We start from the raw sequence: 26,454 nt of genomic DNA on the forward strand, positions 1-26,454 counted from the left end.
ACATCTGGGAGCTTTCGATTTTCCAATCATCAGAGGTCTGACTTTGTGGCTGCCAGACTTGTTAACACAAAATAAGAGAGTCACTCTGTCCTTCCTCTTCTTGAAATCTCGTTTGTGACTGTCAGTCTTGGTTGCAAGGGTGCGATCGGGTAACATTTTATAACATAAACCAGTCTCATCGCAGTTGTAAACTTGGTCGGCTGTGTAGCAACCGTCCTCCAGCAACTTTTTAAGCCCAATCGGGTAGGAATTGGCAGCCTCTTTGTCAGCGGAGCGGATTTCCCCAGACACAAGAACTTGGCTGATAGCGTGCCTTTTCTTGAATCTGTCTAGCCAGCCATTACTCGCCTTAAATTTGGAATCATCTCCATTTATACGGCGATCAAATTTCTCTGCTTGGGCTTTCAGAATTGGGCCAGAAATTGGAACACCTTCTGAGCGAGCTTGTACAAACCATTGGTACAAAGCTGAATCTAGGACATTGTCATTAGCTAACTTAACCCTTTTACGCTGTAAACCAGTTTCCTCTTCAAGAATGTTGGGTAGACTACGGAGCTTTCCTTCATCTGTTTTCCACCCTCGCAAAGTGGACTCGCTGATTCCTAGATCTCTGGCAAGCTGAGTTTGTTGTTTGCCCTTCTTTAGTTGATCTAGGGCATACAGTTTCTCTTTAGCAGAAAACGACTTGCGTTTTTGAACTTGCTTTTCCATAACAGTAAAATATTTTTTTATATAAGCAAACAACGTACACAGATAAAGCTCGATAACTAAGTAATGAAGGCCTGCAATGGTTACGAATCACTTTTTATATAAAACAAAATTAAGCTGAACGGATGTACAATTTCATACCCTTTTAATTTACAGATAATAAAGTGGATATTATTTACTTTCAACTGTTTGTTGTTTGATCACACCGCCAAGCACAGCATACATGTTGGCGGCTTTCGTCCTTTGATGTTTATTAAATTGTGCGACTCTTGTATCAACCACAGCTTTGTCTGCTGCTTGGCTGTGATTGCAGTTAAATAAGAAGCCCATGTCGGCTATTGTTTGAGCAACGACTGTATACAGAATTCATTGAAGACAATCACAAAGACGATTTACTGGCTTTACTCATGGTTCCGTAATAAGTAACACTTCCGATAATGTTTACTTCGGCTTAACAATTCAAAAACCTAATGAAACCAGTTTTCTCTTCTAGAGTAGAATACGGAGCTTCACCACAACCTGTTCAAATTGATAAATTTCAGAAGCCAAGCGTTGTACACACTATTTCTCGTACGTTATATATATCGTATTATTTTAGAATTCATACACGATCACTTCTCCAAAATCACTTAAAGAACCTGGATAAATTGTTAAGTTTCAATCGTTTATTATTAAAAGTCATACGCGAATTCTTCCACCAAATTATAGTAAACGTTTTACACATTATTTCTCGTACGTTAAACAAATATTTTCACGGTCCGATAAAAATACACGTAAATGAATTTCAAATTTCAGGAACCATGCCACAATCATATTATTTTAAAAGTCACAACTAATCTCATGCCCAAAATGAAGTTAATTTCTTGTTTTGTTTTTTTTTACTTTTCTCCAAATTTTTTTTCTCCATGTGTGAATGAATATACGAAATTTCGGGAGCCATGCTACGACCGCGTTATATCCGAATTCGCGTTATGGCAGGGCGCGTTATAGCGGGGTTCCACTGTAGTTTGAAATAAGCACACAATTATGTGCAAGAGCATTGAACCATGGAAATTTACTTGTTGTTTGAAATAGGCACACAGATCATTATGTGAAAGGGCATTGAACCATGAAAATTTACTTGTAGTTTGAAATAAGCACACAGATTATTATGTGTAAGGGCATTGAACCATGGAAATTAAGCTGTACCATAAAATGCAGGCACATGGATTATTATGTGCAAGGGCAAACCATGAAAATTTACTTGTAGTTTGAAATAGGCACACAGATTATTTGCAAGGAATTGAACCATGAACTTTTACTTGTAATTTGAAATAGGCACACAGATTATTATGTTCAAGGGCATTGAACCATGGAAATTTACTTGTAGTTTGAAATAGGCACACAGATTATTATGCGCAAGTGTGTTCAGCCATGGAAATTTAGCTGTAGCATGAAATACAGGCACACAGATTTTCAAACCATTTATGACATGAATTTGTTTTTCATTTTGTTTTATATATCTTTCGTCATTTTACATTTTACATTTGTGCTCTTGATTCCTTCCGTTTGCATTTATCATTTCATTTGCATTCATTTTGAATTTTATTTGCATTCATTCTGCATTCCGTTGGCATAATGTTTCAATTTCAGCAGTGAAATTACCCATTTCAGGGTCTCCACAACATTCTAGTCAGACATCAGGGACTAAATAAGTATCAAAAGAATAGGCAATTGAGAGAAAAATACATTTTCAGACGTTTTGTAATTGACAGACATGGGCAGAGGGGACACAATTTCAGATGCATTGATTTTTTGGTGTGCTACAAAGGGCATTGTTCTTTCCATATCTCAGGTGTTTTGGTAAATGTCAGACATGGGCAGAGGGGACCCAGTTTCAGAATGCAGGGATTTGGTGGGGTGCTACAAAGGGCATTAGTCATTACATCTCCTGAGATGTTTTGGTAATTTACAGGCTTAGGCAGAGGGGAATTGTTTTTAAATGCAGGGATTTGATGGGGTGCTTCAAGGGGCTTTGCTTTTTCCATATCTCAGTATAAGATTGCAAGTAGATTTTGGCATTGCATAAGCGATAATTAAATGCATTAAAACAATTTGGAGTATTATCGATGCCTTTCAGTACAATTTCTAGATATTAAAGTAATTCTGACTTCTGGCTTGATGATGTCTCTCATGGAGATTATTTGTCCATACATCAGTCTGATGTCAGAGTTGCGTTAGATAATTTTTTCAGTCAGTGTTGTTCATGGAGTCACATTACTTGGTATAAAAAGTTTTATGAATACGATATCCATCTGTGAAGGTTATGGTTTGCACTCTGGTCATACTGCCAGTCAGTTTCCTTGTCACATCATCTAATGCCTAATTAAAGGTTATCTACATTACTTATTATTCTCATCTAATGCCTAATTAAAGGTTATCTGCATTACTTATTATCCTCATCTAATGCCTAATTAAAGGTTATCTGCATTACTTTTGTCCTCATATAATTCCATATTAAAGGTTATCAGCATTACTTTTGTCCTCATATAATTCCATATTAAAGGTTATCTGCATTACTTTTGTCCTCATATAATTCCTAATTAATGGTTATCTGCATTACTTTTGTCCTCGTATAATTCCTAATTAAAGGTTATCTGCATTAATTTTGTCCTCATATAATACCTAATTAAAGGTTATCTGCATTACTTTTGTCCTCATAATTCCTAATTAAAGGTTGTCTGCATTACTTTTGTCCTCATATAATTCCTAATTAAAGGTTGTCTGCATTACTTTTGTCCTCATATAATTCCTAATTAAAGGTTATCTGCATTACTTTTGTCCTCATATAATTCCTAATTAAATGTTATCTGCATTACTTTTGTCCTCATATAATTCCTAATTAAAGGTTATCTGCATTACTTTTGTCCTCATATAATTCCATATTAAAGGTTGTCTGCATTACTTTTGTCCTCATATAATTCCTAATTAAAGGTTATCTGCATTACTTTTGTCCTCATATATATAATTCCATATTAAAGGTTATCTGCATTACCTTTGTCCTCATATAATTCCTAATTAAAGGTTATCTGCATTACTTTTGTCCTCGTCCAAGATGTTATTTAAAAATAATAGTATACAGTATGTTGATAGAAGCAAATTTCCTTACAGTGTTGAAATTGTGGGAATGATAAAATGATGCATTGTGAAATTGTGATTGTTTTCATGGTGGTTTTGTATCAAAATACACACCCTGTTTAGCAGTAATTCATACAGCATCATTTAAAATATAATTTCAGCTTATCTGGATTTTCAATGGAAGAACTGACACAGTAATGTTGACATATATTTTTTCATGATCACATGTTATCTACATTGCATTTCTGTGAACAAAACTGTAAAAGATGTCATAATAAAATGTGTTTAAAAATTCAGCAAATTGAGAGCAATCAGTTGAAGCAAAATAGTATTTTAAGTTTTAATTTAAACAGCATTATTTACAGTTAAACAAAGGACTAGTGATATAGTCTTGATAAATATGGTAGGCAGATTTGGCATAAGGTTGTTAATAATGCCCAGCTCTATGTACAATATATATATATATATATATATATATATATATATATATATATATATATATATATATATATATACACACAGTTTGAATATCCTATCATTTTGTTCTCATTGTTTGTAGAGTATATCAGAGGTGGCACATTGAAGGACCTTCTTCATGACATGGCGAATCCATTGTCATGGAAACAGAGAGTAAACTTTGCCAAAGACATCTCTTCTGGAATGGTGAGTAAATTTTATCTTACTGATAAACACATACAACTGAACAGTGCAGACCCAGACTGTCATCACATAATGCCCATAGACCTAGAGTGCCATCACATAATGCTCATAGACCTAGAGTGCCATTACATAATGCACATAGGCCTAGAGTGCCATCACATAATGCTCATAGACCTAGAGTGCCATTACATAATGCACATAGGCCTAGAGTGCCATCACTTAATGCCCATAGACCTAGAGTGCCATCACATAATGCCCATAGACCTAGAGTGCCATTACATAATGCACATAGGCTTAGAGTGCCATCACATAATGCCCATATACCTGGAGGCCATTGCATAATGCCCATAAACCTAGAGTGCCATCACATAATGCCCATATACCTGGAGGCCATTGCATAATGCCCATATACCTAGAGTGCCATCACATAATGCCCATAGGCCTAGAGTGCCATCACATAATGCCCATAGGCCTACACTGCCATCACATAATGCCCATAGACCTAGAGTGCCATCACATAATGCCCATAGACCTAGAGTGCCATCACATAATGCCCATAGACCTAGAGTGCCATCACATAATGCCCATAGACCTAGAGTACTATCACATAATGCCAGTAGACCCAGAATAACCAGTGGCCATAGACTCAGCCATCACATAATGCCCATCAAACTAGAGTACCATCACATGATATCCATAGACCCAGACTGCCACTACCAAAATGCCCAGACCTAGAATACCTTCACATAATACACAATATTGACCCATACTTTTATTACCAAGAGACATAGATGGCCATCATCACATAATGTTGATAGACACAGACTGCCAATGCACAATGATCATGAACTCAGAATTCTTACACATATGGTCCATGTACCCAGCATGAATTTCCACCAGATTTGTATTACATTATTTATCAGTGAACAGGGTGATTGCTCTCTGAAATTGATTTTCGTAGTCAAAGATCTTGACTTGAGTTTATAGCTGTGCTGGCTTGTAAAAAGTTCAAGTATTAACAATCATCATCAGGTCCATTTTATTGATATTTCTGAAGGATACTTTGTATGATGCAATTTTGTAGTATGGCTTTAAAAACATTTTTAATTATGGATTAAACCAAACACAGAACATGGATATATGTGTGTGTGTGTATATATATATATATATATATATATATATATATATATATATTGATGATATCGGAGTAAAATTAAAAACTTAGCATATTTGTATGTCTTGATAGTATCAGAGACAAGTTCATTGATCAAACTTAGCATGTGGTTATTTCTTGATGGTATCAGAAATGAGTTAAATTATATTCTGTCCATGATATCAGGTTCATGGTTAAAGGCCATGACAAAACTTTCTGTACTGCACTTATTTTCCAAATAGGTAAATTAAAACCTAAGATAATGTACTTGTTACCAAATTTGTTTTGTTGTAGTTTCGCAAGAAGATCTGGGATGGTTTCAATACACCACAATTTAAAATTATTAAAGAATGGGAAAAGTAGACCTCTTATAAGTTCCTACAAAATCTGTTCAACTTGTTGAGCATCATTACATTCGGGGGACTCTTGTTATCACAGAAAGAAGGGAATGGTGTCTCCCAAAGACATGTATAGTAAAGAGTAAAAAATGTGTATGTCAGTAGAGTCTAAAATCTGATGTTTGGAAGGGAATACTGTAATGTTTCTTAGTGAATAAAAATTGTTAAAGTTTCATTATTCAAATTTTGTTGGCTGCATGCTAAATTAAGTTTCAATGAATTATTAAATTTATTGTAGAAAAAGGCAGGGAAGAATAGAATACTTACTAATAGATGCTGTACTAATTGTTCTGCTTCTTTTAATGCATGTAGATATGAGAGATAAGTGCATCTTAAATGGTGACAATTTTCTGTCAGAATAAGGATTTAGTGTTAATGACATTGATTTTTATAGCATATGGATTTAATGTTGATGCCATGACAGTAATGGCATTAAGGTGGAGTGTTGATGCCATGACAGTAATGGCATGGATATTTAGTATTAATGCCTTGACAGTAATGGCATAAAGATTTAGTATTAATAATTAATGTAACAGTAATGGCATAAAGATTAAGTATTAATTCCATGACAGTAATGGCATAAAGATTAGGTGTTAATGCCATTGCATTGAATTAAACTCTTGAAATACCCACTTTATAACCATACACACACTTACTATGCATAAAAGACATGCTTATTCAGACATTAGCCTCAAGAACCATTCTTATCCTCATCCCCAAAATGAGAAAAACCCTGGAACATAGATTGGAAACTGTTAGGGTTCCCACAATATAGCCATGTACATACTTACTGAGCATGCAAATAATAATTTCACACACTCAGCTGACATTTTCCCTTGGGGTAGTTCTTAATTTGAATGACTATCCAAATGCCTCATACATCAAGATGGAAGTCAAAGTAGGGAAGTGCAGGGAGATGTGTTTTGCAATTACATTCTTGTTTATGCTTGTATTGCTTTTTATGATCATGGGATACTACATTTAGTTGTCCATTATTATATCAGTACCATTTTGAGTTGTTATTATGATCCTATTTTAAGATACATGTCTGTTAATACATATATATTTCGCTTTTTCAGTCATATCTTCATTCCATGGACATCATTCATCGAGATCTCAATTCACAGAACTGTTTTGTGAAAGAGGTAGCTTTGAGAAACTTGTCACTATATCTGTAACAATTATCCCTGTGCTTTGTAAGAACCACTTGGATACGGTAATGTTCTTGCCAGTCCATACATATGTACAGGCACACAGCAACCATACATATATGCATAATGTTCTTGATAGTCCATACATATGTACAGGCATACAGGAACCATACATATATGCATAATGTTCTTGATAGTCCATACATATGTACAGGCATACAGGAACCATACATCTGTGTGTAATGTTATTGACAGTCCATACATACGTACAGGCATACAGGAACCATACATATGTGTGTAATGTTCTTGACAGTCCATACCTTTGTACAGGCATACAGGAGTCATACATGTGTGTGTCATGTCCTTGACAGTCCATACCTATGTACAGGCATACAGGAGTCATACATTTGTGCATAATGTTCTTGATAGTCTATACATATGTACATGCATACAGGAACCATACATATGTGTAATGTTCTTGACAGTCCATACCTATGTACAGGCATACAGGAGTCATACATATGTGTGTAATGTTCTTGACAGTCCATACATATATACAGGCATACAGGAACCATACATATGTGTGTAATGTTGTTGATAGTCCATAACTATGTACAGGCATACAGGAGTCATACATATGTGCATAATGGTCTTGATAGTCAATACATATGTACAGGCACACAGCAACCATATATATGTGTAATGTTCTTGACAGTCCATACATATGTACAGGCACAGAGCAACCATACATATATGTGTAATGTTCTTGACAGTCCATACATATGTACAGGCATGTAAGAGTTTAACGTTGTTTTTTCTGAGTTTATCTTGGTATAAACTGTCAGTTGCCGATTCACACAGCAAATAATGCCCAAAGGGCGTTATGTAAGCTGTTTGAGTCAGCAACTGACAGTTTATACCACGATAAACTCAGAAAAAACAACGTTAAACTCTTATAATTGAAATTTCAATTATTCGTTATCTTTTTATTTTGCATCATTAAAAAATAGAAATCTTAATTGAGTGTTGTAATACATGTTTGGGTTTTTTCTGTTACGTAGCTATATGTAGCACTTGAGATTGTCCTGCTTGATCGTAATAAGGTCATCATAATACCAGTCCTTCAACCAATGGAAGCCAAATTTATTCAGTTATTTTAATTAAAAAAATGCAAGAATGTTGTTTTCCTTTAATGCTTACTTCATTGTTTGCCTTCACTGGCAGTGTTCATCTTAAGCTGTACACGTGACTCCATTTATAGAAGTGGAAAAGTAGTTCTCCTTACAGTTCATACAGAAATGAACGCAATTCATTTTGATCATGTGGTAACATTCTGACCAATGGAAATGTTACTTTCCTGTACCAGCTACTGCCATTGCAATTATGTAGCAACCATACATATATGTGTAATGTTCTTGACAGTCCATACATATGTACAGGCACGCAGCAACCATACATATGTGCATAATGTTCTTGATAGTCCATACATGTGTACAGACATACAGGAACCAGACATATGTGTAATGTTATTGACAGTCCATACCTATGTACAGGCCTACAGGAGTCATACATATATGCATAATGTTCTTGACAGTCCATACATATGCACATTCATATGGCAACCATACATATATGTGTAATGTTCTTGACAGTCCATACATATGCACATTCATATGGCAACCATACATATATGTGTAATGTTCTTGACAATCCATACATATGCACATTCATATGGCAACTATACATATATGTGTAATGTTCTTGACAATCCATACATATGTACAGGCGTATGGCAACCATACGTATGTTTGTAATGTTCTTGACAATCCATACATATGCATATTCATATGGCAACCATACATATATGCATAATGTTCTTGACAGTCTATACATGTGTACAAGCATACAGCGACCATACATGTATGTGTAATGTTCTTGACAGTCCATACATACGTACAGGCATACAGGAACTATACATATATGTGTAATGTTCTTGACAGTCCATACATGTGTACAGGCATATGGCAACCATACATATGTGCATAATGTTCTTGACAGTCTATACATATGCACAGGCATACAGCAACCATACATATGTGTAATGTTCTTGACAGTCCATACATATGTACAGGCAAACAGGAATCATACATATATGTTTAATGTTCTTGGCAATCCAGCGAGATATGTATTATATATATATTGAGCTGTTAGATATATTCAGCCTGGACTTGTCGTTAAGACATACATTGTATTATTGAAATTGGAGTTAGATGTCAAAAGACTAGACTTTCCTAAATAGATGTCAAATATTTTTTGGACAAATGTATGAAGTTAACAAACCCTATGTGATCTCGATACTAATCGCTACAACAAAATCATATGATTCGAGTATTAATACTAATTGCTACAACAAAAACATATGGTATATGTATCAAAAATAATTACAACAAAATAGTATAATACAAGTATCAATAATAATTACAACAAAATCAGATAATAGGGGTATCAATAAAAATCATTACAACAAAGTCATATGATACAAGTATCAATAATAATCACTGTAATAAAATCATATAATTGAGGTATCAATATTAATTACTCATACAAAGTCATATGATACAAGTATCAATAATAATCACTACTACAAAATCATATGATACATTTATGAATAATGATCACTGTAACATAATCATATGATACGAGTATATTGAAACAGTATTGTTTAAGTATTATTATTACATTAATTTCAGGATTTAACAGTTGTTGTAGCAGACTTTGGATTAGCAAGAGTTATACCAGAGAGAGATTTTCACATGGAAAAATCACAGTCAGCATCTAACAAAAAATCCAGTCATCAAAAGTCCCGCCGCAAAAAAAGATACACTGTCGTAGGAAATCCCTACTGGATGGCTCCAGAAATGTTAAATGGTCAAACTTATGATGAGAAAGTGGATTTGTTTTCATTTGGAATTGTTCTGTGTGAGGTAAGCACTGACATGTGGAAAACTTGTTTAAAGGAACAGGGATGCAGAAACTTTCTCAATATCAAGTTGTCCATGAACAAATAAATTAAAAAATTTACTTGTCTGTATAAAAGACCCACTTGTTCATATTTTCACACAGTATGGAACTGACATGTAAAATATACTGGATGTTTCAGCTTGTCTTATATTTTTAACTTTTATGGTCAAGGTCAACAAATCAAATATGAATGAATTTGTGGTCCATAAGTGCTGAATCAATATTAGGCTCTGAAAGGATGAATATGAATTTAGCCCTGGGTATTTTATCCTTGACATTTTTCAGTCGGACGTCAAATATACTGTTGATGAAATCTACAATGCAGTTCTGTTGATTTGATTGAATCACACAGAGAAATTCATAGCTAGGGTGAGATTTTCTCGGCTTTGCTATGGCATTAAACAGCTTATTGTAATGATCAGTTTGGCTCACATTATATTTATTGATCACTCTGTCTAAATCACCCTCAGCTTCTGTTTTCTCAGATTTGGCCTTTTCATTATCAAATTTTAATTAACATATATTGTTCTTTTCACTTTCTTGATGTGTTAACAGTGTCTTTTCTTGTGATAACCAGGCCTGCAAACAGTCCTCTGGTTTTGTTTGCAGTTGAAGGGTATCTATCATGTATATTACATGATGTGATTGTTTGATCTTAGTTGGCCTCAAGCCAAAAATCCCATGCAGCCAAGAATCTTTGAACTCCTGTTTTCATTGTTAATTGTATTCAATGTCATAATTTTAGTTTTAGCCTGTTTTGTTGACTTTTAATTCAACTTTTCACCATTCATCCGTAGCTTTATAAGAAAATTTTAGATCCAGATGCACACAATGGAAAATTCATCATAGTCATTCATAATGGTTTCAAGGAGTCAAGCAGTTGGTTCAAAACAACCAATTCCTTGGGGAAGCCCTATCCTCCAGCCAATGAAATTTGTTCTGATGTAGCCATCAAAAGATAACACCTCAACCAATACTATCTGGTTTTGTTGGTTGTATCTATAGAAGCTGCCGCTGGTTTCAGTCTAGATCAATAAATTGCAGCATACACTATGTAAATATGCCATGCACCCTATGGTAATCACTGGTATTAGTATCAGTGGCGCTTGTGTAATCATTACTGAGACAAAACAGGAACTACTGCCCTTTCAAGTTACAGACCACAATTTATTTGTCCATGGACAAGTAAACTCGCAAAAGTTGCTCATTCATAAGAACAAATTTCTAATTGGGAAAACATGGACAATGGATTTCTGCACCCCTTAGGAATATGTAAAAATTAATACAATTAATAGCTGTCTGTGAAAGTTATTAAAAACAGTCTGTAAGCTGTTGAAATTGAATGCTTCTAGCATTCTGCATTGACCATTTGTATGGAATGTAATGAAGCCAAAATAATATGACATGGAGTAATTTATTTTTATCCAATCTTGACTTGGAGTAATTTATTTATGTCCAGTCTTGACATGGAGTAATTTATTTTTATCCAGTCTTGACTTGGAGTAATTTATTTATGTCCAGCCTTGACATGGAGTAATTTATTTTTATCCAGTCTTGACTTGGAGTAATTTATTTATGTCCAGTCTTGACATGGAGTAATTTATTTTTATCCAATCTTGACTTGGAGTAATTTATTTATGTCCAGTCTTGACATGGAGTAATTTATTTATGTCCAGTCATGACATGGAGTAATTTATTTATGTCCAGTCTTGACATGGAGTAATTTATTTATATCCTATCTTGACATGAAATAATTTATTTATGTCCAGTCTTGACATGGAGTAATTTATTTATATCCAATCTTGACATGAAATAATTTATTTATGTCCAGTCTTGACATGGAGTAATTTATTTTTATCCAATCTTGACTTGGAGTAATTTATTTATGTCCAGTCTTGACATGGAGTAATTTATTTTTATCCAATCTTGACTTGGAGTAATTTATTTATGTCCAGTCTTGACATGAAATAATTTATTTATATCCAAAATATTTTGACTTTGAGTAATTTTGTTGTATCTAAATATTATGAGATGGAGTAGTTTTATTTGTATCCAGAATTGAAGTTATTGTCATAGTCATAAATAATAAGCTTATAAGATTGTAGTATTGCTTGAAATCATCTTTTTGTCCCATTATTCCTACAGTGGATTTGACATCTTGTTCCACTTCAGATTATTGGTAGGGTTTTTGGTGATCCTGACTACCTGCCCAGGACTGCAGACTTTGGTCTCAACGTGGAACTCTACAGCAAGAAGTTCTGCAAAGACTGCCCCCCTCCATTTTTCAAGATTGCTGTTTTATGCTGCCAGTTCATTCCAGAGAAAAGGTATGCACATCAGGACCTAAGATTATGAAAACATTTCCCAAATTCTACTCATACTGAAATCAAACTTCATATGTCTGATCAGCTGACATTAAAGAACTGAACTATAGATATTAGCTTAAAAAATAACCGTAAATGTGAGTTGATTGGCCAACATTAAAAAACTAACCAATTAGATATCAGCATATTGAATTAAATGTGTGTTGATTAACTAACATCAAATAACTGAAAATCAGATTTCAGAATTTTTAGTTAAGTATGAGAATGTTTCATTATCATGGTTGGGATTTGTCATCTTCGGAGTGGTAATTTTACATCGGATTGAAAGGCTTATATTGAATCATGAACAGAGAAATTACAACAAAGTAAACTTCCCTCTATCCAATAGAATTCATGTGAATATGTTTTATTATCTCATTTTGTGTCATTTTTGTAAATATGATGATATAGTAGTCATTTGTTTGCCAGCTACTGTAACATCATTATCAAACATGTTAACATTCAGTGTTCAGGTTTTTGAAAGTCAAATATCTTCTGCATTAGTTAGTTGCTGCATTCAAGTAAAGCACTTCACTTCATCTTTGACAATATCAGCATAGGCCCAAAGTGTATTCTGTGGTATGCTAGGAGTTTTGTTGTCTTTAATACTATCAGTGTAGGCCTTGAGTAGATTCTGTGATATGCTAAAAGTTCCTGTCTTTGACAATATCAGCATAGGCCTAAAGTGTATTCTGTGATATGCTAGGAGTTCCTGCCTTTGATACTATCAGTGTAGGCTTCGAGTATATCCTGTGATATGCTAGGAGTTTCTATCTTTGATACTTTCAGCATAGGCCTAAAGTATATTCTGTGAGATGGTAGGAGTTTCTGTCTTTGATACTATCAGCATAGGCCTAAAGTATATTCTGTGAGATGGTAGGAGTTTCTGTCTTTGATACTATCAGCATAGGCCTAAAGTATATTCTGTGAGATGGTAGGAGTTTCTGTCTTTGATACTATCAGCATAAGCCTAAAGTATATTCTGTGAGATGCTAGAAGTTCCTGTCTATGACAATACCCACACAGTTCATTGAAATGTATGTACAGTTTATCAATGTGTACTAATTCAGTTTATTTGCTCAAGTAAACCCACGGTTCACTTAAGTGTATCCACATAATTCACTCAAATTTACCCAGTGTTTGTACTATATAAACCCAGACCAACAAATCAACTTGACATTAGTACTTTAACTTCATAAAATTGTACATTCCTCCAAGACTTCTTCTCAGAAAATCCATCTGTGTACAGAGTCTTTTATTCCATCTCGACCATACTTTGTATGGTATATAAACTCTCGTTTATGTCAGTATCTTACACTTCATAAAAATTTCCCTTTTCTTTCAGGCCATCTTTCGAGAAAATCCATCTGTGGACAGAAAGTCTGTTGTTCCATTTGGACCATGGTCTCTTAGTTCCATTGGAATTACAAGGTGACCCAGTACAATTTTATCGTGACATGAAAGAAGAACTGTTCACCTCGTTCAAAAAAAAGAAACGGATGTGGGCACCACAGGAGCCAGACAGTAGTGATGATGAATACGCAAGTGGTAGTGAATCACCAGTGAAAGAATCGACAGACCAGTTACCACATGAATGTAATGGATCTCAAAATAATGACATAGATGTTGAAATAAATGAAAGAAAATCATCAGTGACACAAAATAGCCCAGGAACGACACGACGGACCAGCTTGATTACAATATCAGAAAAAAGTGAGAAAAATGTGCCTTCATGTAATGCATCAGATCAGAATCATTCTTCCTAGCCAATGTATCCTAAATCCCAAAAATATCAACATGCATCTTGTTGGTCATGATTTAAAAGATATTTATTTTTGTTATAAAATTATATACAGTGTACAGTCATTTATAAACATTTCATTTTTCATTTCATATCTGTCAGTGTTATCGCACAAATAAATATAACATCCTTTCCAATCCCATCGTATATAAACCTTTTACAACACAATGGCTTCATTGCATTGCTGCTGGATTCCCAGCAGTGCTGGGTTTCAAAGACGGAGCATTTACAGAGTTGTTTGCATTTATTTGGAATTTAGAAATCAGTGTTGATGTTTGAATATTTAATCATCAGCCTGCAGTTCTTGAATTTTATCACCACTGTCAAACAGCCAATATTAAACACTGGTAGTATTCTTAATAGCATAGGTTTGGTATAATGTAACATTGATAGCTCCAGATCTCCACTTTACATGGGTCTGGTAAAATGGATCATTGATTGTTCCATGGGATCTCCAACATACATGAGTCTGCTGAAATGGATCATTGATTGCTTTTACTGACAAACAGAGCTTCAGTTGACCTTTATAATAGAAAGATAGCAAAACATTTCCTGCCATCATAGATTTTATATTGACATACTGTATGTAATCTTTCAAGACAAAATTCTCGTTAGCTTGAAAGCATAACATGTTTTCTTAAACAGATGACAATGCAGGAAATGTATTTCATTCAGCCAATGAAACTATCATTGTTCACACAAAACATGATGTCATCTCATCAGTCAATCAGATCACATTTCCTTATTTTGGTAGAACCTTTTTGACAGGTTAATTTTGTTTTTACCAAAACCCTCATTTGGCAAAGATCTCATGGAACCATTTCAGAGGTCTGGTTGAACAAGACTAAATAACAATGTTGGGGTACCATCATAGTGATAAAGTCTTTTGCCACTTGGCTGAGGATGATTGGAAGCAATGTCACTAACCTCTTGATTTAAGTATCAATCAGGCAAGTGAAGTAACTGCTACATTATCATATTGACTCTTATCATACCCAGCTCAAGGCGGACCAGAGTAGATTCATTGTGTTGAGTTGCAAGAACAGATAGTTTCTAATGTCATTCACCCTGCATGGTTTAATTACCCGATTCTTTTTATGCCTCACCAAAAAATATGTTAGAGACATAAAATATGTCCATCTGTCAGGTTTTGAGTTTAGGTCAGTTTTTTTTCACTGTAGTAGGGCATTCATGTTCTGTGAAAACATTTCTACTTGCATCTTTGTCGTCAGTATGCAAATGTTGGTCATACTAAACTGTGTGGCAACTGAAAATCTATGGAAATTAAACTATTTTTTTACGCCTCACCAAAAAATATGTTAGAGACACATAAAATATGTCCATCTGTCAGGTTTTGAGTTTAGGTCAGTTTTTTTTCACTGTAGTGGGGCATTCATGTTCTGTGAAAACATTTCTACTTGCATCTTTGTCGTCAGTATGCAAATGTTGGTCATACTAAACTGTGTGGCAACTGAAAATCTATGGAAATTAAACATTTTATACTGTATAGGCTTTTGTATGATGTATATCTAACCGTGACAATAATGACTCGGATCTGCTATCTTATAACTTACTGGCATATCTGAATCAATTCATGAATAAATTTATTATACCTTTATGGCTATAAATATTTTCAGTTTGCTACTTGCCCTGCAAGACAAGTGACATGGAAGTCGTACCTGAACTGTTACAACTTTATTCATTCTATCTTCACTGTATATAAAACTGAAATTAGTTAGTCATTCGTCCAATCACATGAGCATCTTAAAAAGTGTGACTTGCAATTCCTCATTTATCACTTATAAATACAGCAGAACTTTGATTATCTGTATGGGTGCATGACCGAGACCTTGACGGTAATGATAACAGATGGATAATAGAATATGTACATTAAAAGTATTATACTATAGACCGGGTCATCAAGAAATCATAATATTTATATATGTACATGTACCTGTTTTATAATTTTGATGTACGATGCCCTGATGGTTAACAGAGACTGACAATTATTAGGGTGTCAGATAATCAAAATTCTACTGTATGAGCAAATGAGTGCAATGTTCAAACCTCTGACTTTGATGTTTTGTATTTTGACCTAGGATTTTCTCCCCTCTTTTTTTCAAGTACAAAAGGTTCCTGGACTTTGAATTGTGAAACTTGTAGAGTTATTTTTCATCTTTCTTACTAGCCTGCCCCTGACCTAAAATCTCATTACTCACAAAGTTATCATGGGCATGATAATTTAAAATCTAAGTTGAGGAAAAAGTGAAGAATTTAGAGCCTTGTCCAACTTCATTTACAGTTGTGTATGTATTATATGTGGATAAAAATACAGGATGTCAAATAATTCTTTTGTAGCTTTATCAAGTCATTATGATTTACCTTAAATCTGGGAACCCTGCTGGCTTATGGGTAAACATGGTAGACATACATGTAAGAAAAGGCCAGTGTTTGCTGGCTTATTGGTTAACATGCTGGACATGCATGTGAGAAAAGTCAAAGAGTCAAACCTTGCCCAGGTCAGTTCATGTCAGCCGCTGTGATGTTTCTCATGGAAGGGCACTTATTCCCATTGTCTGAGCATTATATAGCCTTTCATATGTTGATGTGCTGTTAGAAACTAAACAGAGATGTTACCAAATCATCATATAAAGTTGCATTGTTTTTACATGAGGACAACTGAATCATAAAAAAGATATATTGACTCACTTGTCATTGTGATATTAATGTCTCAGATGTGTGCAATAATAGTTCTGCTCATGGATAAGTGCATTTTTTAAAATGTTTTGTGTATCGAACTGTCATAAGTAATTTCATAGTCTTAATGATTTGTTACAGGGATAGTTTTATTGTTGTCATATTATATTCAACATAATAATCTATACACTTACAGACTTAATTGCTTTTACCTTGACAATAATCCATACATTTATGGGACTTAATTGCTTTGAATTTACAATAATCCATATACATATGGGGATTAATAGATGTACCTTCACAATATTCTATATACTTATGGGATTATAGATGTCTCTTCACAATAGCCCATATACTTATAGCGATTAGTTGATGTAGCTTCACAATAGTCCATATATTTATGGGGATTAATGGATGTACCTTCACAATAGTCCATGTACTTATAGGGATTAATTGATGTACCTTAACAATAGTCCATATACTTGTGCCTAATTGTTTCACCTTGACAACACTGTACATAAAATACTGCAGGTTCTAAACTGTCCTTCTTGTGAGCCATTCTTACATTATTTAAAACAATTGACCTAATTTTGTTGGTACGTGTAGCTCATGTGTACATGATCAGACAAGGTTAAGGTTTTGTATCCAGTGTTCAGAACTATTGCGTATTTGTTGAGTCCATGTTAGACATAGTAATTACTTGCTACCTTGGGTAGTAATTATTTCCCCCATTAGACATGGTAATTACTTCCCATGTTAGACAGTAATTACTTCCCACATTAGACACAGTAATTACTTACCTTGTTAGACAGTAATTACTTCCAACATTAGACATAGTAATTATTTCCCATGTTAGACAGTAATTACTTCCCATGTTAGACATAGTAATTACTTTACAGGACTCACAGTACTAATTATATGGAAAAATGGGAACCAGCCTGGAAATGCGTGAACCTAAATAGAGTATGTATGGCTGACCAGGATTGGTTAATAATGTTAAGTTATGCTTTTGGAAAAAGAATCTTGTGAGAGCCTATCCTAGTTGTAATTGAAAAAAATAGAGACTTTGTTTTATTGATGGAGTTTCAGTTCATTAACAGTCTTGAGTTTGGAACACTCATTAAAATTAGCACATGACTCTTTGGTGCAGAATTGAAAGCACATGGTTCAAGCACATACAGGTTCAGAAGATGCCATGGATCATGTCCTTTCCTCTACAAAGAAGCTGACATCCAGGTTTCATCTCGTCTTACATGACAGCTGATGCAGTTTGTCTCATAGTTTCTATGTAATTATTGTACATATATATTGAAATGTATGTAACATATATAATTTTTTTATGTTTTCTTATTTTTTTCAAGGTGCTTCTTCAACAAATGTAGTTATTGCTTCATTTGATTTTAATTCTGTTCATATTCCAAAAATCATAGAATATCATAAGCTTGCATATTACCTCCCTTTGAATAATTGTCCACCATATTGCATCTAATCTACCTACAGAAACTATAACACAGAGATTGATTCCTTAAAATATATCAGAAATTTCAAGCAGTGAAAGATGAAAGATTGATGGGTCTCAAAGTTATCTGTTTCAATTGAAAATGATTAACAGCTCCATGGAGACAATAAAAATGTTTATGTATTTTTTCATCAAGAAATTAAACACTATTTCTGACACAGGCTTATTCTTCATCAATTTTGCCAGAGCTTATTTCATTTGTCATGTTTCTGACAAAATCGTAAATGCGCCATTTCATTGTCAGTGCTATATTTGTCATGTGAATCCGCCTTAAGGTTTGCACAGTGTACTTAAGTGTAGAAAATAACACTCAATAATCTAAACTTTTTAATATGTTGTTTTGATATGACTATGTGTGATGGTTTCATTATTTTAATTGCTTGTTCATATTACACTGAGTTGATTCCCTTAAAGCATTGAAACATGAAATGGACACATTTTTTTTTTTTGAAGTTAAAGATTGAAAGTTGTACACATTTTTTTTTTTTGAAGTTAAAGATTGAAAGTTGTACACATTTTTTTTTTTTGAAGTTAAAGATTGAAAGTTAAGATTAGAACATAATTTATGTTCATCACCTGGAAAACCTTGGAACTTTTTGTCTAATTTAGAATGCATGGAGAAAGAGGAAAAGAAAGATACAACTTGTACCATATGGTATAGGCAATTACCATATGGTGTAGGCATGTACCATATGGTGTAGTTATCTACTGTATGGTTCAGACATGTACCATATAGTTTAGGCATGTACCATGTTGTATAGGCATATACCATATGGAATGGGCATGTACATTTTGGTGTAGGCATGTACCATATGGTGTAGGCATGTACCATATGGTGTAGGTATGTACCATATGCTTTTGGCATGTACAGTATTATGTTCTCTGTATGATATTGCATACTTTTACCAGAATATCATGGCTCAAAAATGCATTTTTGTCATATTATTTGTTGTGAAGTTTTGGATTTATGTTCAAGTCCTATTTTTTGCATGTGAACATCAATCATCTATTAATGTCTGCATATTTATACATTATGACATTTTATAGACTATTTGACTTTTGTAAATAATTCTGGAAGTCAAGAATGGCAGTAATGAAAATATCTTAAATTCTGTTCAACTATTGACAGTCATTTGTTATGTAATATCTTCTTTTTGTTATGCCATCCCTTCTGTTTTAAGAAATGTTTAAATGTGATAATTTCTTTTTGTTATGCTATCGCTTCTGTTCAGGTAAATTTCCTTTTGTTATTCCACCCCTGCTCTTAAACTGATTTTTTAATGTGATAAAATTTTTGGAAAAAATACTTTAAGTTAGTAGGGGCCCCGAGTGGCTGAGTGGTCTAAAGCGCTCTCCGTTATGGATCACTGCCATCTCACCTCTGTCTACGTGGGTTCAAATCTCTGATTCAGCTAATGTGAGAAAGCTTGCCAGTAGCTTCTCATGGGTCGGTGGTTTTTTCCGGCATTTTCCCGGGTTCTTACTCCACCATTAATACTGGCCGCCAGGTATAGCCTATTGTGTGCTGACAAATGGCGTTAAACCTTACAACAACAACAACCCTACAACAACAACAACAACTTAAGTTGTAACATAACTTCTGTCTGAAGATATTGTATGGAAGTGCTAACGGTTTAAATGTACATACATTACTATATATTATTCTTCACATTGTATAATCCAGGATGTGAGATCACTCAGTGCACAAACTATTTCATATGATACCAATGCATATATTGTTGATAAATAGCAATGTGCTGTCAAGGAAACATTTGGCAAGTATATGGTGATAATACTATATTGTCTGTTAGTACAAAGTTTTGTCAAGTATCGAGAATATATAGGTAGTACTCTTTAACTGATCAAAGAAATGCTTGTACTGAAAAAGCATGTATCAGTGAAAGCACGATGCCAGGTTGAATTGCTGTACAATACAGTAGAATGTATAATGGGTGATATCTCGATGAACATTGAATGGTCTCATTCTTTCACTCCCTGCATTCTCATAAAATAAAATAAAAATTTTGTAAAGATTATTTTCCCCATTTTGATATCTTGTCAGTCCAGTCATTCGCTGAAATCGCCAGCATATGCAAAATTATTGTTTAAATTTTTATATATTTTTTCCTTTTTTCACACTATGACTAAACTGGCTTAAACAGGGCAAGATGATTTAGCTACTAATTTCGAACTGCATAAAACAATTAACACCTGATTCTTTCAGCAGAGTCAGTTGATCTCAGTGTTTGAAAGTTGTCAGCATGGATTATCTATGTGTGATTAGAAGCAGTGCTAAAAGAATTAAAGAAATTAATTGATTGTGGTTGTATTACTGAAGCGTTCAGTTGGTATAAAACAAGGTTGGTTTGGTTTTAGTGTTTAAAGTTTGTTAAGTGCCTAAGTATGCATTATTTCAGAAATGCCAAAATCTAAGCTTCCGTAATGAACATTAGAGAAAGAAGGAAACATCCTGATTGTCTAACCATACAGTTTACTTACATAATGATATAATATTTCAAAGTTACTGTTACTCATTATCCACAACAGCAGCAATTACATGTCAACTTTAAAAAAATTAGCCATTGTGAAATTGCTAATTTTTGGGGCTGGGCTGTTATTTTGGATATCAATTTAAGAACTAAAAGAAAATTAGAAGAAAATAATGTGTGGGGTAAGTTATAGACGTACATATTCTTTGTTTGGACTGATTGAGGTCTGTGATAATTTAAAGGCCTTTTTAAATTTTGGAATATTGATTTGTAATATCTTCATGTAAGCAATGTCCCCATCTGTACATGTAATGCATACCTGTCATAACACACCGACACAGTCATGTTTTTTTTAAAAAAAGATGATTTTCAGGAATCTAAGCCACAAAGATTTTTCAACAATAAAAAACTTATTTTTCTTGATCACCATAATAGGTGCATGTAATCTGTTATGAATAGTAAACAGTCCAGCTGACATCAAGAAATTTAAAGTTAAGGTGGTCAGAGATAAACAACCACCTTTCAGAAATTACTTAATTGGCTGACAATAGCTGGGGTGATGTGTTGTGCCATATTCTGCTGTGGGCAAGTCCAGTTATCTAATTTGCATAGGTAAAGTAAACAAAGTAGAACAACCTGATTCATCTGAAATTAAGTACATCAAAGAGACGTGCTAAAGAACTTACTTTTACACATCACTGAATTGAATGAAAATATTCAAGCCAACTTAATAAAGTTTATGATCGGCTGGAACGTTTCTTTGAAATTGCAATTTAATCCATGCATAAATGCAAAATAAAGAATGTGATTATTTCAGTTGTGAGAATAGTGTTCAGATGTGATTCATTTTTTAAGAGTTTGATTCTGACAGAAACACGCTATCAGCAAAGCAAAAATAATTTTCAAAACAAGGAATATGGCTTTGTCAAGAACGGTAGCAAGTGGGAATATTCAATTCTTTGCACATACTGCAAACAGCTCAAATGAAGTAGGCCTATATGATATCCGTTGAATTAGAAGTATGCTGCATATATAGCATATTTGACATTTTGAATTAAATGTTCTCTTTATTGTTATTCGTTATCTTAATTTTGTTAAAATAATAACCATTAAATGACCAATGCTTTTCAGGATGCTTAGAGCCATTACATTAGAAGACAACAATAAGCACACACTCGTGTTTGCACCTTTGATTTTTGTTGATAAAGCTTTCACACCTGTATGTAACAGAGGCATTTATTACTGCTGTATTACCTGTAAAGCCCCCAGTGAAATTTTCATTCCTAAATGTGATATATATTAGAGACAAGCGTATCTTGTGAAACTGCATCTGATACAGTTTTGACAATGCTAGCATTATGGCAAAGATGAACACTAATGACACTTGCATTACCTTCAAACCCCCTACTAAATAACTGAAAGCAGCAAAGACTGCATCAAATTAACCATATATATGGATAAAGACAGAAAGTTTATGTATGATTTTATTTAATATCAGTTTGGTTTTGATTATGTGAGTGTTAGCAGGTGTATGTGTATGGCCTTGATATTTGACAATGCTATTCCTACAAACTATATCTTTCTTTCTAATCCGCTCCAGTGACCTCGTGGTTAAAGCTGCCTCATATGTGGGAGGTCGTGGGTTCTATCCCTGGCTGAGTCATGCCAAAGACTTACAAAAATGGTACTAGCAGCTGCCTCGCTAGGTGTTCAGCATTATGAGGTTAGTGTTAGGACTAGTCTGCCTGGTTTCAGGATAATATGACTGGGTGGGACATCATGCTACATGTCTGTGGCCTGATGCCCCAGTGCTAGACATCACTATAATCTGCCACACTGCAGACATTGTAGTGATATGACTGAAATTTTTTTAAAGCTACATTAAAAATCCAAATCACACACACACACTTTCTAAGTGTATTAAATGCCTTTAAAAATAAAATAGACAAGTTAATTGTTTTTATTCAGTTTTGAATTTAAAATAATTTTCTATAGGTTTATACGAAAAGATAGCTTGTACCTTATTGGACAAGATGGCTTTTTGTGGTCATGTGCACTGACCCCCACCCCCCACCCCTTGGAACCTCAAAACACTTTTTGAGTCTCAGAAACTCCCCAACACTGTCAGGGAATATGGCAGATGTGATAACAACTTCACATAAGCATGATCACCATCTGTACATGTAATGTCTTCACATAAGCACGGTCACCATCTGTACATGTAATGTCTACACCTAAGCATGGTCACCATCTGTACATGTAATGTCTACACCTAAGCATGGTCACCATCTGTACATGTAATGTCTACACCTAAGCATGGTCACCATCTGTACATGTAATGTTTGCACATAAGCACAGTCACCATTTGTACATGTGATTTCTGTACATAAGCATGGTCACCATCTGTACATGTAATGTCTACACCTAAGCATGGTCACCATCTGTACATGTAATATCTGCACATAAGCACGGTTGCCATTTGTACATGTAATGTCTGCCCATAAGGATGGTCACCATTGGTACATATACAACAATATGATCACTTGGACATGGTCAAGAATGCTTAGCATCGCATTGTAATTTTATAAACAATGAGTAGTAGCAGGATGGACCCTGGCTCTTTATCAGTTGAATATAAATTTAAAATTTTCATATCCAGATCTGAGTCGTTTTACTGTATGTTATGTGGCCTTTTGGCATTCTTTACAGAATTTGTTTAATTTTTGTGATTTTCATAAAAATGACAAGAAAATGGCATTTACTGACGATTTTAACTCAACACACAGACATGCACAGTTGATCTATGATGCATTTCAGAAACATAGGGAATGAATGAATCCAGTAGCAAATTTTGTTTATCTTATTTTAATCTCAAAATATGTGATCACTTTAGACTGAGTAAAAAAAAATGTATTCTTGTGTTTATTTTTCATTTTGATTGTTGTATTTTAATTTGAATCGTGATGCTTGGCTTGCATGCTTATTCATGAGTAAAAAATCATGCTGCGGTACATAGTCAGCTTCCATAATTATTATTAATATAGAATTAATTGTGTCACATAAATGAGATACAAAGGATGTTAATTGATCTCTAGTACAAACATTCTGTTTTTGAAGAATTTATTTCTTATCTATTTGTACAAGTATAATTTTGCAATTGGATCTTTACAGAAAATCATCTTTGGACCTTTCTTGATTTTTTGGGTAATAATTTCAATAACATTAACAATAATGGACCAGTTATTCTGACAGATCAGTTATTTATCTGTCTTTATATATCTGTCTTGAATTTTTATTATACACCTTGTCAATGTTTATATTTCTGTACAGTTTTTAAATACCTAAAATATGTATAAACGTGATCAAATATATTGTTTCATTATAGTGTCATTGTTACAGATATATACTGTGACATATTGACATTTTTATAAGCATTTTGTACCAGCTAATTTGTCATACCAGAACTGTTTTGTTTTCAGATTAAACTGTTAACTATAGGTTGACGTTCTTTTTCTTCAAGTCAGTAAGTCATAATAGATTGTGTTCATTGCAATTTTAGACTTGAATTTGAACCTTATCTGACATCAACAGTCTAACAATTTTCCCATTTTAATACAGATACATCCTTCAGGTTGGTGGTTCATTGTCTGCAAAGTCTTTTTATGGTGGAGGAAAAAGGTAAAAGAAACAAAACACCATCCTGTGAAGGGGACTACTTACACTTCAAATTCTCGAGTCCAGGATCATAACTGGTACCATAAGGATACAAAGCTGTTGCACTACCAGTGGGCTCTCACCCACTGTATGGAGCAAATGTTGAAATTGGCTGCAAAAATACTTGTTCCATGCTTTTCTAAGCTATTTGTCATACTGGGCATGCCATCTCGTGGTTTCAAGGGTGATTATACTTTCATTATCATTGGGTTAAATAAACAACAAACTTAACATGTTTGTTAGAATTTTCCCTAACTCAGAGCACACACATCTTAAACATCTTATAGTTTGAAATTTTGCCAAAAGTTTCAAACTCATAGAGGCGCCCCGAGTGGTCGAGTGGTCTAAAGTGCTGTCCATTACAGATCACTGCCATCTCACATCTGTCTGCGTGGGTTCGAGTCTCAGATTTGGCTCATGTGGGTATGTGAGAAAGTTTGCCAGTAGCTTCTCGTGGGTTGGTGGTTCTTTCTGCGGGTTTTTCAGGTTCTTCCTCCACCATTAATATTGGCCGCCATGTATAGCCTATCGTGTGCTGAAAAATGGCATTAAACCCAACAACAACAACAAACTCAAAGATATTTATGCACTGAGTAATGGAAAATTCTAATAATCATGAGTTATCCAGAGCAAGGAAGCAACCAAGTCAGTTGTAACTTAATATGTAATCTCAGAAACACAACTTTTAGCTAGTATTAAATTGAAACACATGTAATTGACAGACTCCATAATGATGTTTGTTGAACTTCATTATGTGTGTAAACATTAGGTGCAAAAGAGATTGATATGGTAAATCTATTTCACAGTAGAACCAAAGGATATAATAATACAGACCCATTGAATTTTAAGATCTGTGATGATCAGATTAGTCAGACTCGGCTCGATTTCATCTATTCAGACTGCTGTGTTCCAAACATTTGGTAGCAACAGTTGCCTGGCCCATTCACCACTAAGATTTTCACTACAGACATTGTTAGAAATAAGTGCCTGGTCCATTCATCACTATCCCTTTCACCTCAAGAACACACCCTGTTTACCAGATTACATAAATTGCCAGTGACATCGTAAATCAGTGCCAAAAAAAAATGCGCTTACATGTGGTGTTTGAAGGAGGCTAGAGACATAGAGAATATGATGGAGATTGAATCAGTTTGATTTCAGCTTTCACAATTTCTTTTGCAAGATTTATCTACCTTATTACCCATCCTTCTGACTTTGGTTCCCACAACATAACTTTACCATGGATTGTATAATTTTCAAGTTAATTTGGCCTTTGGCCTTAAACTGGTCTGATCTTGAAAATGTTCAGTTTCTGGCATTCCATGACATCATTCATAGGAGTTACGCCCAAAATCACCCCTGACAATTGATTTTGTGCCATATTACTAACCATGGAATGTTAAATTTCACCCAAATTCAATGAGGCCTACATGAGTTAGTTTCCAGCATTCTGTATCATTATTAATAGGGTTAGGTTTACAGCATTCTATATCATTATTAATAGCGTTAGGTTTCGAGCATTCTATATCATTATTAATAAGGTTAGGTTTCCAGCATTCTATATCATTATTAATAAGGTTAGGTTTCCAGCATTCTATATCATTATTAATGGGGTTAGGTTTCCAGCATTCTGTATCATTTTAAAAACCACAACTTTGGTATC

General features: G+C 34.1%; 1 protein-coding gene across 2 annotated transcripts in view; it reads left to right on the top strand.

Moving 5' to 3' along the window:
- Positions 1-24,574, top strand: part of LOC149775542 (LIM domain kinase 1-like) — a 107,781-nt gene extending 83,207 nt beyond the window's left edge. For both annotated transcript variants that reach the window (XM_089944123.1, XM_089944124.1), the window contains 5 exons: positions 4,385-4,488; positions 7,116-7,181; positions 9,938-10,171; positions 12,381-12,535; positions 13,917-24,574. In XM_089944123.1, the coding sequence (XP_089800249.1) occupies positions 4,385-4,488; positions 7,116-7,181; positions 9,938-10,171; positions 12,381-12,535; positions 13,917-14,337 (980 nt within the window). In that variant the 3' untranslated portion in view covers positions 14,338-24,574. The remainder of the gene's footprint in view (positions 1-4,384; positions 4,489-7,115; positions 7,182-9,937; positions 10,172-12,380; positions 12,536-13,916) is intronic.
- The last annotated feature ends 1,880 nt before the right edge of the window (positions 24,575-26,454 follow it).

Source organism: Sinohyriopsis cumingii, chromosome 19, assembly GCF_028554795.1.
Source record: "Sinohyriopsis cumingii isolate HCF-2022 chromosome 19, ASM2855479v2, whole genome shotgun sequence".
Lineage (NCBI taxonomy): Eukaryota > Metazoa > Mollusca > Bivalvia > Unionida > Unionidae > Sinohyriopsis > Sinohyriopsis cumingii.